Genomic DNA, 14,862 nt, shown 5'->3' on the forward strand with positions numbered 1-14,862 from the left:
TGGTGGCGCGCGCCTATAATCCCAGCACTTGGGAGGTTGTAAACAGGAGGATCAGTACGAGTCCGATCTAGTAGTGAGACCCTGAACACCCTGTAGACCCTTCCTTAAAATACAAAAAAAAAAAAAAAAAAGCCCAATCAGAAACTCAAAAACAGATGAGCAAAGAAGAATTGAAAATCAAAGAGGAAAATTAAAAATTACTAAGAGTATGGCTTCTGTGTTATGGATAACCACAGAGAGAGGATTACTAACTTCAAGATAGAGAACGCAGGGCTAGGGAGATGGCTTAGTGGAATAAGTGCTTCCCTGGCAAGCGCAAGGGCCTGAGTTCAGTCCCTGGTTCCGCAAAAAAAACAAAACAAGAGAATGCAGGGCTTTCCATGGCCAGGACACCCACCCCAAGATGGGCATGCTGAAGTGGAAAATCCTGCCCTAAGACATCATCATAAACTGCAGCAAAGATGTCAGGTTCCTTCTCCAGGACATAAAAATGCAAAGAGGTCAGGCATGATAACTAAGTTGGCTGATCTCCTGGACAGAGAATATCCAAGGTTCCATTAAATACATCACGTTGAATCCTAGTTCATGAATCAAGGGTAAGAAAGGCTGGCAGAAATAAGAGACTGCTTGGCAGCTGAAGAAGTGTGTAGACAATATCCTAAACCAGTATCAAGAAGAATGAAAGTCCAAAGAAATGAAAGTGTAACAGCTGTAGCACTGTATTTCATTGACAAGCTTGCTCTGAGAGCAGTTAATGACAAGGATAAAAAGGAACAGCACACTCTAGGTTGCTATTCACTTTGTGTGGAATGTATTACCTGCACCCAGAATTGGATGGTCAGGAGTATGTGGTTGATTTTGATTTCCTTGGGAAGGACCCCATTAGATACTGTAATAAGGTCCCAGTTGAGAAACACATTTTTAAGAAGTTGCAGTTATTTATGAGGAACAAAGAGCCTGAGGATGATCTGCTTGACAGACTTAATTCTGGTATTCTAAATAAGCACCTTCAGAATCTCATGGAGGGCTTGACAGCCAAGGTGTTTTGTACATACAGTCCCTCCACCACACTACAGCATAAGCTAAAAGAACTCACAGCTCTGGATGAGAACATTCTAAAAAACATTCTCTTTTACTACCATGCCAGTTGAGCTGTCACAATTCTTTGTAACCATCAGATGGCACTGCCAAAAACTTGAAAGTGTACGGTGAACTTGCAGTCTAAGAATTGATGCCAAGAAGGATCAGCTAGCAGAATTTTGGAGGGACTGGAAAAATGCTAAAGCTGATGCCAAAGTCATGAAGGATGCAAAGACCAGAAAGATAATAGAGTCCAAGAAGAAGGCTGTGAAGAGACTGAAGGAGCAGCTGATGAAGCTGGAAGTTCAGTACAGACCGTTAGGAAAATAAGCAAGTTGCTTTGGGAACCCCTAAACTCAGTTATCTTGACCCTAGGGATCACAATGGCTTGGTGCAAGAAGTGGTGGTAGTGGGGTCCCAGTTGAAAAATTTTTCAACACAACCCAGCAGGAGAAGCTTGCCTGGGCCATTGACATGCCTGGGAGGGTTCTGTGAAAAGAACAGTGTGAATTGTGAGCCTCACTCGTCTTTGTGCCTAAGAGGGAGAGGCAGCAAGTCTTTTTTTTTTTTTTTTGTATTTTAGAGAAGGGTCTACAGGGTGTTCAGGGGCTCACTACTAGATTGGACTCATAGTGATCTGCCTGTTTACAGTCTCCCAAGAGCTGGGATTACAGGTGCGTGTCACCATGCCCAGTCTCAATTGCTGTCTCAGCACGCCCCAGGGGTGGAGCCAGCACGGCAGGCCCTGGGGATGGAACCCTTAGCCCCTGTGCCTGCTTGCAGGCACTTTAATCTGCTGAGCTATTTGGCCAACCCGAGGTAGCAAGTTTTAACCAACATCTTTTTTTTTTTTTTTTGGCGGTACCAGGGATCGAAATCAGGACCTTGTACTTGCCAGGCAGGCACTTACACCACTGAGCTATATTCCTAGCCCTTTAACCAACATCTTTGAGAAAAGATAAACTTGGAGAGCTGAGCCAGTTCTGTGGACAATATATTTAAAAACATTTCAGATATCAAAACTCTAGGTGTATCATTTGTGTTGAATTTTGTTCTTTATTTTCAAAGGGGCAAGTTGATAGGGATTTGTTGGTGTTTTTCCAGGAAAATTCACTGTTTCACTGTTGGATTCTCTTAGCTACTGTATAGGAAATCTGATTATATTGGTGCATTTTTACAGTTAGGGTTTTGCAAAAACTTCTATATTTTATTTATTTAATTAATTTATTATGTATTTAATTTTGGCGGAACCAGGGATTGAATTCAGGCCCTTGCACTTGCCAGGCAAGCACTTATTCTACTGAGCTATCTCCCTGGCCCCCCTATGTTTTAATAGAAACAAATTCCAAAACTCCCTCTTCTTTCCCCTATTTCAGGGAATTTAAAACTAAGTAGAACACAAACCCAGCACACCTGTTAGAGTCATCATTCTGTTTTTCTTTTTTTTTAAATGTATTTAGTACAGGGTCTCACTACACAGATTGGACTCATAGCGATCCTTCGGTTTTCAGCCACCCAAGCGCTGGGATTACAGGCTTGTACTACCACGCCCAGTCTCAATTGCCATCTCAGCATCCCCGAGGATGGCGCCAGCACGCCTCACCTGGATTGAACCCCAGTCTCTGTGTCTGCCTAAATAGGCACTTTAATCCACTGAGCTATCTGGCTGGCCTAAGAGTCATTGTTCTATTTCATAGTTGTGACATTGGCAGTGTTTTGGTTCAGACACCTGTTCACAGAAAAGTATGATGGGAAAATACTTCCTGACTTGACTGTTCCTTTTTAAATGTGATTTTTTTTTTTAAATTTAATGTATTTGGTTATTGTAGCATCTCACTACACAGCTCAGTCATGTGGTGATCCTCCTGCTTTTGCCCCCCTAGTGCTGGGATCACAGGCATGCACCACTGTACCTGGACTCTGGCCAGCTCAGCCCGCTCTGTGGGTGGGGCTGGTGCAACATGTGGTGCTGGGGATTGAACTGTGGCCCCTGCACTTGTCTAAGCTTGCCTAAGCAGGCGCTTTAGTCTGCTGTGCTACCTTGTCAGCCCCTTAAAAATATTTAAACCTTTTTCTTGATCTGAAAAGGCCACGTAGAGTCTGGGCATGGTGGCACACACCTGTAATCCCAGCACTGGGGAGGCTGAAAGCAGGATCACTAGGAGTCCAAGCTGCTTAGTGAGACCCTGTACCAAATATATAAATTAAAAATAAAAGACCATGTAAATTGGGGTTGGGGGCTGGGGAGATAGCTCAGTAGAATAAGTGCTTGCCTGGGAAGTGCAGGATCCTGAGTTCAATCCCCAGTACTGCAAATTAAAAAAAAAAAAGTTAAATTGGGGTTGGAGAGGGATGAAGAGGGAGTAAGTCAGTAAGGATAATGAAATAATCAATAACTGAAACCATTTTCCTATTATTCTTTGTTCTGAGCATTCTCTGTACCGTTTAAGATATCTTTTTTCAAATCTCAATCTGTTGTTTGAAAGATCTTAGTGTATGAAAAGTTCCACAGGTCAGTGAATTTAGAGGAAAATGAGTATTTGGCCCAACAGAGGAAAAATAATCAAGATTTTAGATTTTTTCTTTTGTAATTGTGTAATAAATGGGGAAAACATAAAAAGAATTTTAGTGAAAAAAAATTTTTTACTATAACCATTAGTTTTTTTTACTCTTAACAGAAGGATTTTTTTGGGCTGTCTCAGAATGCCTTCAGAGCAGGTTTGGCTGGTGTGAGTTCTGAGTTCTGGGGGTGGGACCACAGCATCCTGAGCCTGACTGCTTTGTTTATGCAGGCACTTAAACAACTGAGCTAATGGGCAGGCCCCCTGTAATCATTAGTTTTAGAAACATTGTTAGTTTAGTGTGTGCAGAGACTGTTGTCCTCATCTTTCCTCAGATAGCTTCTGTTTTTGTCATGAATTCCTTTTTAATCAACTGTGGGTTATTTAAAATAAATTCCTACAACTTAATAGGGGGAGAAGAAAAGAAACTCAAAATAAAATGACCTGAGATCATTTTTCTCATCAGTTGCTGCAACAGAATATTTCCTCCTTAGGGACTAAGGAAGTGATCTGATCCTTTAACTTGAAGTGATCTGATCCTTTAACTTCCTGGGATTCATGTGTTGCTGATCTTCTAGGATTACAGCAATGACTGGAGCCCCAGTGATACAGTGCGACGCCTTCGAAGAGGCAAGGTAAGGCCACTGGAGAGAGAATTCTTGTGGGATTCATTGGTAAGCTGCCTTTGCTAAACTGGACCTAGTGAATGAAATAGTTTTTTAGGAAGAAAAGCCTAGGGAATAAACGAGAGAAAACACTAGGGTTGAAATTACCTGCAGAGCTTTTACTTTCAGGGTTTAAGTGTTGCTTTCACAGTTTAGAGGAAAAGTGATGAGTGAGAGGGAAAAGTACATTTAGGTAAAAGAGTAATCTTTTTAAGTTTAGGTCTGTGATTCATCGTGAGTTAGTTTTCGTGTATCTGGTGAGATAAAGTTGAGGTTTGTTGTCTTTTTTTTTTTTTGGTGGAACCAGGGATTGAACTCAGGCCCTTGTGCTTGCCAAGGAAGTGCTTATTCCACTGAGCCATCTCTCCAGCCCCATTGTTGTCTTTTTTTCACGTAGATCCCAGTTTTTTTCCCAGTACTGTTTGTAGAAAAGACTATCCTTTCCTCATTGAATCATTATGTTACCTTTCTTTAAAACAATTGATGAGATATGTGTTGATTGCTTTCTGGACTCTTCATTCTAGTTTTTTGTTGTTGTTGTTTGGTTTGTTTGTTTGTTTTTTTGCAGTAGCAGGGATTGAGCTCAAGACCCTGCAATTGCCAGGCAGGTGCTTATTCTACTGAGCTACCTCCCTGGCGCCCATTCTAATTTATTGACTTGTTGATCCTTATGCCAGTATTCTTGATTATTGTAGCTTTGTAGCATGTGTTGAAGTCAGATAACTTTCATTTTTTTGAAACTTTTAGCTTTCTACTTTGTTCTTCATTTGTAAAATTGTTTTAGCTTGGACCAGGGAGATAGTACAGTGGCTTAAGCACTTGCCTGGCAAGCACAAGGTCCTGAGTTCAATCTCTGGTACTGAAAAAAAAAAAAAAAAAGGTTTTGGCTGTTTTGGGTCCTTGCTGTTTTCATATGGATTGAAGTATCAGCTTGACATTGTCAATAAAAGAAATGCTTGGACTTTGGGTTTTTGTTTTGTTGTGATTTTTTTCAGTGCTAGAAGGTTGAACCCAGGACCTGTACACACTTGGCAAGCACTCTACCACTGAATTATATCCCTAGCCCTAGAATTTTATTAATTTTAGGAGAATTAGCATCATAAATAATTAATGGATCAAAATAGATAATAGGTCTAAATGTAAGTAAATGCTAAATATATAAAACTTCTAGAAGAAAATATGGGTAAAAATCTTTGTGATCTTGTGTTAGGCAGACATTTATTTCCTAAGACACAAAAAGCATTAACAATAAAAAAAAAAAGTGTGGTAAAATGGACTTCATGAAAATTGAAAACTTTTGTTTCTGAAAACTTTGTTAAAAACATATTAGCTTTATGTGGTGGTGCATGTTTGTAATCCTAGCACTTAGGAGGCTAAAGCAGGAGGATTACCATGAGTTAAAAAGCCATCCTGGGCTTCATAAACAAGCTTAAGGCCAACCTGCAATACACAGCAAGACGCTGTCTCAAAAAACCCAAAACTCAAAAACAAACAAAAAACAAGACTGGGAGAATATGTTTGTAAAAGTCTAGTTATCTAGTTCCTCTACATGCATACTGGAAAGCGACTTGGCAATAAATAGAAATAGACTAGAAATACAACAGTCTGAAACTTTTTCAGCCAGAGGAGAGGGAAAGAAGATAGTTCATTAATGTTGAAATGGACGAAGGTCCTCTTAGGATGATTAAAGTCTTCTGTATCTTCATGATAGTAAGGGTTACATTGGATATAGACTTTTCAAACTATACAATTAAACAGATCAGACTTAAAAAAAAAACAGGGCAGACTTTATTTTTTTTTAATTAATTATTTATTTATTTATATTTATTTATTTGTGTTTGTGTGTGTGTGTGTGTGGCCAGCTCAGCCCACCAGGGGACAGGGCTGGCTGGCATATGGTGCTGGGGGATTGAACTGTGGTCCCTGTGCTTTGCTAAGCTTGTTCTAAGTAGGTGCTTTAGACCACCGAGCCATCTCCCAGCCCCAGACTTTATTATATGTAAATTGCATTAAAAATTTTTTTTTAATTTGTTTATTTATTTATTTATTTTTTGTGTGTGGCCAGCTCAGCCCACCAGGGGGCGGGGCTGGCTGGCATGTGGTGCTGGGGGATTGAACCGCGGTCCCTGTGCTTTGTTTAGCTTAGCTTGTTCTAAGTAGGTGCTTTAGACCACTGAGCCATCTCACCAGCCCCCTTTTTTTTTTTTTAAATGAGTGATTTCTGTTGACATTGTCAATATTTTGGGGCCTTATTAGCATCTTGTTGGACAGCGAACCTATGGCATGTGTGCCACAGCTAGTTATTTGTTACCACTGAAATGTCTAAAAAATTTGCATCACAATTATAGGGCGTCAGACTGAACTAGAATAAGTGGTGGGAAACTACTGTCTCACAATCTAGGGAGCATAGAGTAAATATTAAAGAAGCTCTTGTTGGGGAAGTTTTCTTGCTTTTTTTTTGAAATACATGTAAATTTATGGTACATAGTCACAGAGCAGCATACATTTTAATAAGAATGAGCAATACATTAGCATAGCAAAACTGGTTGTCTAGAAGGATGGGGAATTGGGGTGAAAGGGAATAAACAAACAAGCAAAAGGGGCCTTGCCTAGGCCAATAAAAAATGTTTATTCAAGCCTGAGTGACTTTTGATAGAAATCACGATCAAAGTTCCACTGATGTGACAACTATGCAGAAATCTTCCTTGTAGAACCATGGTCTTCTGCCTCAGGCTAGTTGGTTTCCTCCAGGGCATAAACAGTTCAAATGTCCTCCTCAGTGTCCCTGGTGCCTCTTGGAAAATCTCATTGTGATTATGTGGATTTTCCTTGTCATCTCTCACTTGAGACAATCTGAAACTTTTTAGTCATAGATTGATTGGAACACACACACAACCTTAGGTATACACACAAACTTGAGATCAGATGTCCATCAACATCTTGGTAAGGTGTATTCATAACCTCTAATTCCTTGTCCATGCAGTTAAGGCCTGCAGGCTGGGACGTATTTTTACTACAGTATATCTGACATGCTCAAAGTTTCTATCACTTTTCCAGAAAAACCTGTATTTCCATTTAGGGGCAGGTTGACAAGCATGGTATTCTTTATCTTGAATCAAATAAATAGTGGCAACAGGCATTGTTGCTCATCCCTCACTGTCTGGTGACAGAGGAATATAAGGAACTGTGTTTTTCTTCTTCCCTATGCACTAATTGTATTCATACTCTGCTAGGTCTGCTCACTGGAAAGATTCCGCTCCTTACAGGACAAACTACAGCTCCTAGAAGAGGCAGAAAGCATGCATGATGGAAACGTCATTACTGCAGTGAGTTGTGGGGTTTTGTTGGTCTTATTGTTGTATTGGTTTTTTGTTTGTTTGTTTGTTTGTTTGTTTGTTTTGCAGAACCAGGGATTGAACTCAGGTCCTTGCACTTGCCAGGCAAGTGCTTAATCTACTGAGCTATCTCCCCAGCCCTTATTGTTGTATTGTTGCTATTACTTTTCTTACTGTTTTTGAGATAGGCTGTCACTATGTGGCCCAGACTGGTCTTCTACTTGTGATCCTTCTCTCTCAGTTTCCCAAGTGCTGGGATCATAGGCCCTGTGTTGTTGTCATTTCAACTATTATAGTTGTAAAAATAACAATTACTGGTTGAAACGTAAGTTTCTGAAAATCTAATCAAATAGACTTTACTATCTTGGATCAAACAACAAGTAGCAATTCTGGATTTCCCTGTGTGCTGAGGATTTGCCAGCAGTTCATGGTCTAAGGCATGCACTGTAGGTGAAAGTTTCTTTCTTTTTCTTTTTCTTTTTCTTTTTTTTTTTTTTTTGCGGAATTGGGGGTTGAACTCAGGCCCTTGTGCTTGCCAGGGAAGCGCTTATTCCACTGAGCCATCTCCCTGACCCACTAGGTGAAAGTTTTGATAGCCAAAGAGTAGAAGTTTGGCCTAATCCACATTATACAAAGTCATCTTGTGGACAAAGAGATATGAGAGTAGTCTCCCAGAGGGCAGCCTGTGTCAGCCTGTATGGACATGCATATGTATGTGAACACCCCCTTTCCTTCTGTCCCATAGAGTGATCTGTTGTCTGTATCTGAAAAAATTCTTAATGAGTTGTTGCCTCATTGCTAGACATCCAGTGATCAGGGCAGAGGCTTGTGTTTGAAAGGTTGCGTATTCTATGTTGCATGTTCTTTGTTCTCTTTTCATCTAGGTTCTGATCTTCCTGAAGAGGACCTTGAGCAAAGGTGAGGATGGTTTGAAGGAAATCTCCACTCAGCAAGGTATCTGCCACTTTGAGGGGAGAATAGTATGTGACTTTCATACCACAATTCACCAGTATTAGTTTGTTTAGAGACAGCTGAGGTGGCCTGGGACTTGGGAGCACACATATAAGTGAAAGCATGCTCAGAGTCCTCTCTGTTTATTGGACAGATGGCTGGTTTGCTTGAGGATGTAATGCTAGGGGCTGGGGAGATAGCTCAGTGGCTTAAGCGCCTTCCTGGCAAGCACAAGGTAAAAAAAAAAAAAAAAGAATGTGGTGGTAAACATCTACTATTGGGTTGATAAGAAATGAAAAGCTGACTCATTTTACCCTGGACAGTAGAGGCTACTTAGGGTGAATTAAAATACTAGGGGTAAACCATTTGTTTTAGTTACTCTTCTCTCATTGCTGGGACAAATACCCAACACTCAAATTAGGGAAAGAAAGGTTTATTTAGCTCACAGTTACTGGAGGTTTCAGTCCATATTTAGCTGGCTCCAAGGCAGAGCGACACATGGCAGAGGGCAAACTTTCATGGTGGTGGGCAAAGAGCAAGAGCACAAGGAAGAGGTAGAAGCAGCTCAAGCAGCTAACTTCTCTTCCTTCCTTACATTGAAATGCAAATTACCTGCCCTAGGGCAGTTGCAGCATCCACACCCACAATAATCAAACTCCAGAAGCCGCCCCAAGCTGGCATGGGGCTTTGGGGGGACAACTAGACACAAACCCTAACACCATTCTTAGGTTCTGCTAAGCTTTGAAGAGAAGATGTTTGGAACATTGTGAATAGGGAAGCCAATCTCATACTTGAGTAGAAGCATGCCCTTCACCTCATTCCTTCTTACTGCCTGCCAGAGATCCTCTTCCGAGAGCTGGAGGTGCGACAGGTTGCCCTCAGACATCTCATTCACTTCCTTAAGGAAATAGGGGATCAGAAGCTCCTTATAGACCTCTTCAGGTAAGACCTGATCCTCCTGTCTATTAAGCTTATTAAAAATATATATATATATTATTAAGTACTTTTTCAAAGCATTCTGGGGGATACAAAGAAATAGAAGGCACTGTGTTTTTCCTAGAAACACTTAGGCAAGATATTAAATATGAGGAAGTAGCTAACAATATACTGTAATCTGTGATAAAGTGACAGTATAACCAGATGGTTAATATCCAAGCTCTAGAATCAAGGATTGAAACCTCTGTCTGAGGTTTGTGGCCTTAGTTATCTAGTGACTCCAGAACAGTGATGAGCTGTCCTAAAGACTAAGGGGAAAGCAGGTTTTTGATTAGTGATAAGATGATGGATTGGTAGCCAGCAATTTGCAAAAGTAGACCTGCTCGTGGATATAGGCTATTCTCTTTTCCCTTCCCCCTCTCCCCCCTCCCCTCCCCCTCTTCCCTCTCTCCCCTCCCCTTTTCCTCCTCTCCCTCTCCCCCTGTCTCCCTCTCTCCTCCCTCTCTCGTTTCCTGGCTCTCTCTTTGTCTCTGTCTCCCCTCTCTCTCTCTGTCTCTGTCTCTGTCTCCCTGGCCCCTTGACTCTGCTTTCCTTCCCAGATTAATAGACCTATGAAGTATCACCTCTGTGCCAAAGCAGTGATGTTCATTTTATTGGTGTAGTTAGAGTCAGGAGGAAGCAAAGATAGAACTTCCTATATTTTAAGGTCTTATCAAGTATGTTATAAAGAATAATATAAATGTTTGTTTTCAGAAATATTTTGACAGAAAAGAACACTTTACTCATTTTAAAAAAAAAGGTCACTGTGGACAGGAGTAGGTTTTGTTTAAGTTATCAGTGCACTGCAATGCCTTCTTATGGCTACTTTTTCTTCAGCTAGAAACAACAGGAAACACTGATAGGTAAACAACCAGGTATTTTGAAAAGATTGCTCATGGCAGGAAATTTAAGAGAAAGGTTTATCTCATGTAGTGAGGGAAACAAGTTTGAATTGTGTTTTTTCTAGACAGTCACCAGTTTTCAGAGGTTATATGCCACACATCAATAGATAAAAATGCCCTGCTCCCTTCTGCTTCTTCCCAGGTTCCTAGATAGAACAGAAGAGCTTGCGGTAAGTGTGGCCTTTATTTTAGTTGGCAACCTTTGTAACAGACATTAAGCCTCCGAGATCCTAGACTGATTGAACTATTTCCTGTGGCATCCACAAGCTAGAGGGATCTAGAAAGCCTGAAAACTTAGTCCAAATGTTTTATTGTTTCTTTTCTTATTTATTTATTTTTGTGTGTTTGCTTTTTGCAATACCAGGGATCAAACTCCAGACCTTGTGTTTGCCAGGCAGTCGTTTATGCCACTGAGCTATCTCCCCAGCACTTTATTGTTTCTCTTAACATGTTCTTTTTTTTTTTTTTTAATTTTTAAAAATTTTTTATTTATTTATTTGTGTGTGTGTGTGTGTGTGTGTGTGTGTGTATGGCCAGCTCAGCCCACCAGGGGGTCGTGCTGGCTGGCATGTGGTGCTGGGGGATTGAGCCACGGTCCCTTTGTTTTGCTAAGCTTGTTCTAAGTAGGTGCTTTATACCACTGAACCATCCCACCAGCCCCTTAACATGTTCTTTTGCATGGGCTTATGAATAAAAAATTTTTGATTAATAAAAACTGGATCGATCAATTTATAATTTCTTTTTTCAAGTCCTAATTTGTTAGGAGCTCTTGGGTTTTGGCTTCTAACTATAAAGAAAATGTTAACAGCTGAGAGGGTAAGAAACCAGGTCATGAGTAAAGGTAGATCAGGCTGGTGGTGCACCTAGTACACATTTTGACTGAGAGATCAGTGGCCAAGTGTGAAAATCGATTTTTTGGCAGATTTTCACAATCAGAATGAATTTTGAATACAAGAACAAATATGAAATTTCACCAACTTGATTGTATTATTAAACGTTTAGTGAATCATTTTTTAACACTTTTTATTTTTATTTTTTTATTTTAAAATTTTTATTTATGTGTGTGTGTGTGTGTGTGTGTGTGTGTGTATGTGTGTGTGTGTCCAGCTCAGCCCACCAGGGGGCGGGCTGGCTGGCATGTGGTGCTGGGGGATTGAACCGCAGTTCCTGTGCTATAAGTTTTTTTTTTTTTTCTCTAAATGCCCTAAGGGGTGGTTTGGCTGGCTGGAGTGTTGTGGGGATCGAACTACAGCAACCTGAGGCTGACAGCTTTGTGGAAGCAGCCACTTAAACAACTGAGCTAAGGCCAGGCCCCCCGTGAATCATTTTTTAAAGTTTGACATTACAGTGCAGAAATAAGAATTTCTGGGACAAACTACTCTCTGGGCCCTCTTCTGTCTCTTAGATGGAAACTATTTTCCTTTCAATAAATTTTGCTACTATTAACTTTCAAAAAATAAATAAGAATTTCTCAGCACTGCTAGTGAAAGGATTTTTCCTCTTTTACCATACCACACATGTATGATATCAGTATGTACACATTCAGCTGGCAAATTTAATAATACCATTAACTTTTTTGCCCAGCAAAATATGAGGATAGTATTATAAAAAATATGAGGAATAAATGCAAGGGTCTGAATTCAAATCCCTGGTTCCACAAAAAAAAAAAAAATTAGCTATAGGTTTTTGTTTCTTGTTTTTTGTTTTAGTGGTAGTGCTTTTATAGTACATAATGATCACATTCACTGTAGGGAATTGATACATGTCCATAACACATTTCAAGGGCCGGGGAGATGGCTCAGTGGAATAAGCACTTCCCTGGCAAGTGCAAGGGCCTGAGTTCAATCCCAGGTTCCCCAAAAAAAATCAAAACAAAAAAAATCGTAAAGACATAACACATTTCAATTCTCTTTTTCCTCTCCCTTAGCTATACTTCTAATTTTCTTTAGTATTATAAATGATTATATAGGAAATATTTTATAAATATTAAATTGTATCATTTCTGTGTTCTGTTTTATATTGTCATTTACATCTTAATATATATCATTTTGCTCTGAAAGAATATACTATACTTCTGAAAGCCATTTAACTCTTTTAATGTTCATATTGTGTATTTTTTTATCAGTCGGTTTCATTTTTCATTTCTTAGGAAAGTTTTTAATAATTGTATATAAAATTACAGCTTTGAGAATCATTACTTATATCATTTAACCTTTTTATTATGTAAAGAGAATACAAAATAGTAAAACAAAGCAAAACATTGGAAAAGATATAGAACTTCACCAAACAAAGCAATAAAAATTCAACAATGGCCATTTAACTAATAACAAATGGACACATCAGTTTGTTTGTGCTACTGATGAACGAAAGCTTTGCTCTGCCCAGTAGGATTGAATTCAGGGTCTTTACACTGAGCTATATCACCCAGTTCTTTTGTTTTTTATTGTTACGTTTAATTTTTTCTTTTCTTTTGAGACAGGTTGGCCTTGAACTCACTATGTAACCCAGGCTGGCCTTAAACTCACAATGATCCTGCTGCCTCAGTCTCCCAAGTGCTGGGATTATAGGCATGCACCACCACGCCCAGCACATTTAGCTTTTCAGCCTTTCAAAAGCTAAAACTTTACAGGCATTGTGGTGCAAACCTGTAATCCCAGAACTCAGCAAGCTGAGGCAGGAGGGTCACTGTGAATTTGATGCCAGTTTGAATTACAGTGTCAGACCTGTCCCAAAAGAAATGAAGAAAAAAAAATCAAAGGTAAAAGCTGAATTATTTTAGCCATAAGTGGTTAAATACTGAGACTAAGGCCAAACTTCAGAATGAAGGTAGGTATTTTTGTCTACTAAGTGTTTGATTATAGATCATGATTGTCCAATCCAAATTCCTATGATGATAGGAATAGTCTTTATTTGTGCTGCCTGATGATAGCAACTAGTCACTTATAGCTAGTGCATACTTAAAAAATTTGGAGTGCAAGTAAGGTGCCAAATTTTTAATTTGTTGAAATTTAAATTAGACAACCAGATGGGCTAAGTGACTGCCATATTGGGCAGTGCGGTTAAAGATGAGCTTTCTAATGATTTTGGATAACTGTCCCCTCCTTTCCCCCAAGAGTCACAGTAAGTATTTACACCCAGAAAAAATACTTGAGAATAAAGATTTTACATTTTTTAAGCATGAAAACTCCACTTATACAACTACCTCTCTCAAAACAAAAGAAAAAGAACAAAAACCAAGTACCTCTCTTTTCAAAGGGGAAAAAAATGGCTCAAAACTTTTATGTCATTTGTAGCTATCCCATTATCGAGAGCATTTGAATATTCAGGACCCTGAGAAGAGAAAAGAATTTCTTAAGACCTGCATTAGGTAAGCATGGTAGAGAAATTTTTTTAAAGTTTGTTTGTTTGTTTATTTATTTTGACAGAACCGGGGATTGAACTCAGGCCCTTGTGCTTGCCAGGGAAGCGCTTATTCTACTGAGCTATCTCCCCGGCCCTTTTTAAGTTTATATACCCTGATAGAGATGGTATGAAAAAAATAAAAGGATAGAATGGATGGATAAGGGAAAAATTAATGAATCATGCATCGATCATTAAACGTTATCTCATTCAGAGGCTTCCACATACTTCCACTAGACAGTCTTCCCTGCTTGGTGATAAGCTTAGAAAAATAATGTAGAGACTTTTTTCCTAACGCTGTTTACTTATGAGTGTCTTTTGTTCTTAGATTTTATCCTCACTTCTCCCCCTCCTTATTGCTAGTAACATTTTGTATAACCTTATGTAGTAAAACAAAGAACTGGCATCTCTTTATGGATCTTATGTGTGTGTGTGTGTGTGTGTGTGTGTGTGTGTGTGTTACTGATCCTCAAAACTCCACAGTTCAAGACCCAATAATGGCATGGAAGCTTTTTGTTTATCATATAAATCTTTGTAAAAGTACTGTCTCAAATAATATTATTCCTGTGATGGAGTACTCGATATTTTGGGCACTAATTTTATTGTTTAACAGACTTTATTGTTGGAAAATGTCTCCATATGTTAAGCTGAAACTTCTCCCTATCTTTGTAAACAGATGTAATCTGTTAGGAGTCCATGCTTCTCCAGGTTCAGTGGAATTTTTTCAGCTATTTTCAGGCCACATGATTTCTAGACCTCACATTCAGAAATTTTTTTCTGTCAGCGAAAGCCTCAGTTTTAATGTTACTGAACATTAAGCTGCATCAGTCGTATGGCCTTAGAAAAATAAGAAGAGTAATATTTTTTTTTTTGCTCTGAATGCCTTCAGGGCAGGTTTGGCTGGCTTTAGTTGTAGGAATCAAACCACAGCCACCTGAGCCCGACAGCTTTTTGGAAGCAGCCACTTAAAGAACTGAGCTAGGGCCAGCGCCCC

At 39.5% G+C, this 14,862-nt stretch overlaps 1 protein-coding gene and 1 pseudogene across 6 annotated transcripts in view; both read left to right on the forward strand.

Annotated features, from left to right (window-relative positions):
* The window catches only part of LOC105743453, a 2,872-nt pseudogene extending 1,297 nt beyond the window's left edge, over positions 1 to 1,575 (forward strand).
* Positions 1 to 14,862, forward strand: part of Vipas39 (VPS33B interacting protein, apical-basolateral polarity regulator, spe-39 homolog) — a 55,532-nt gene that overhangs the window by 25,183 nt on the left and 15,487 nt on the right. For all 6 annotated transcript variants that reach the window (XM_023702186.1, XM_004624720.3, XM_023702190.1 and 3 more), the window contains 6 exons: positions 4,220 to 4,276; positions 7,540 to 7,632; positions 8,526 to 8,559; positions 9,432 to 9,534; positions 10,612 to 10,639; positions 13,763 to 13,836. In XM_023702186.1, the coding sequence (XP_023557954.1) occupies positions 4,220 to 4,276; positions 7,540 to 7,632; positions 8,526 to 8,559; positions 9,432 to 9,534; positions 10,612 to 10,639; positions 13,763 to 13,836 (389 nt within the window). The remainder of the gene's footprint in view (positions 1 to 4,219; positions 4,277 to 7,539; positions 7,633 to 8,525; positions 8,560 to 9,431; positions 9,535 to 10,611; positions 10,640 to 13,762; positions 13,837 to 14,862) is intronic.

The sequence above is a fragment of the Octodon degus genome, unplaced genomic scaffold (assembly GCF_000260255.1).
Source record: "Octodon degus isolate 3935 unplaced genomic scaffold, OctDeg1.0 scaffold00007, whole genome shotgun sequence".
NCBI classification, from domain to species: domain Eukaryota; kingdom Metazoa; phylum Chordata; class Mammalia; order Rodentia; family Octodontidae; genus Octodon; species Octodon degus.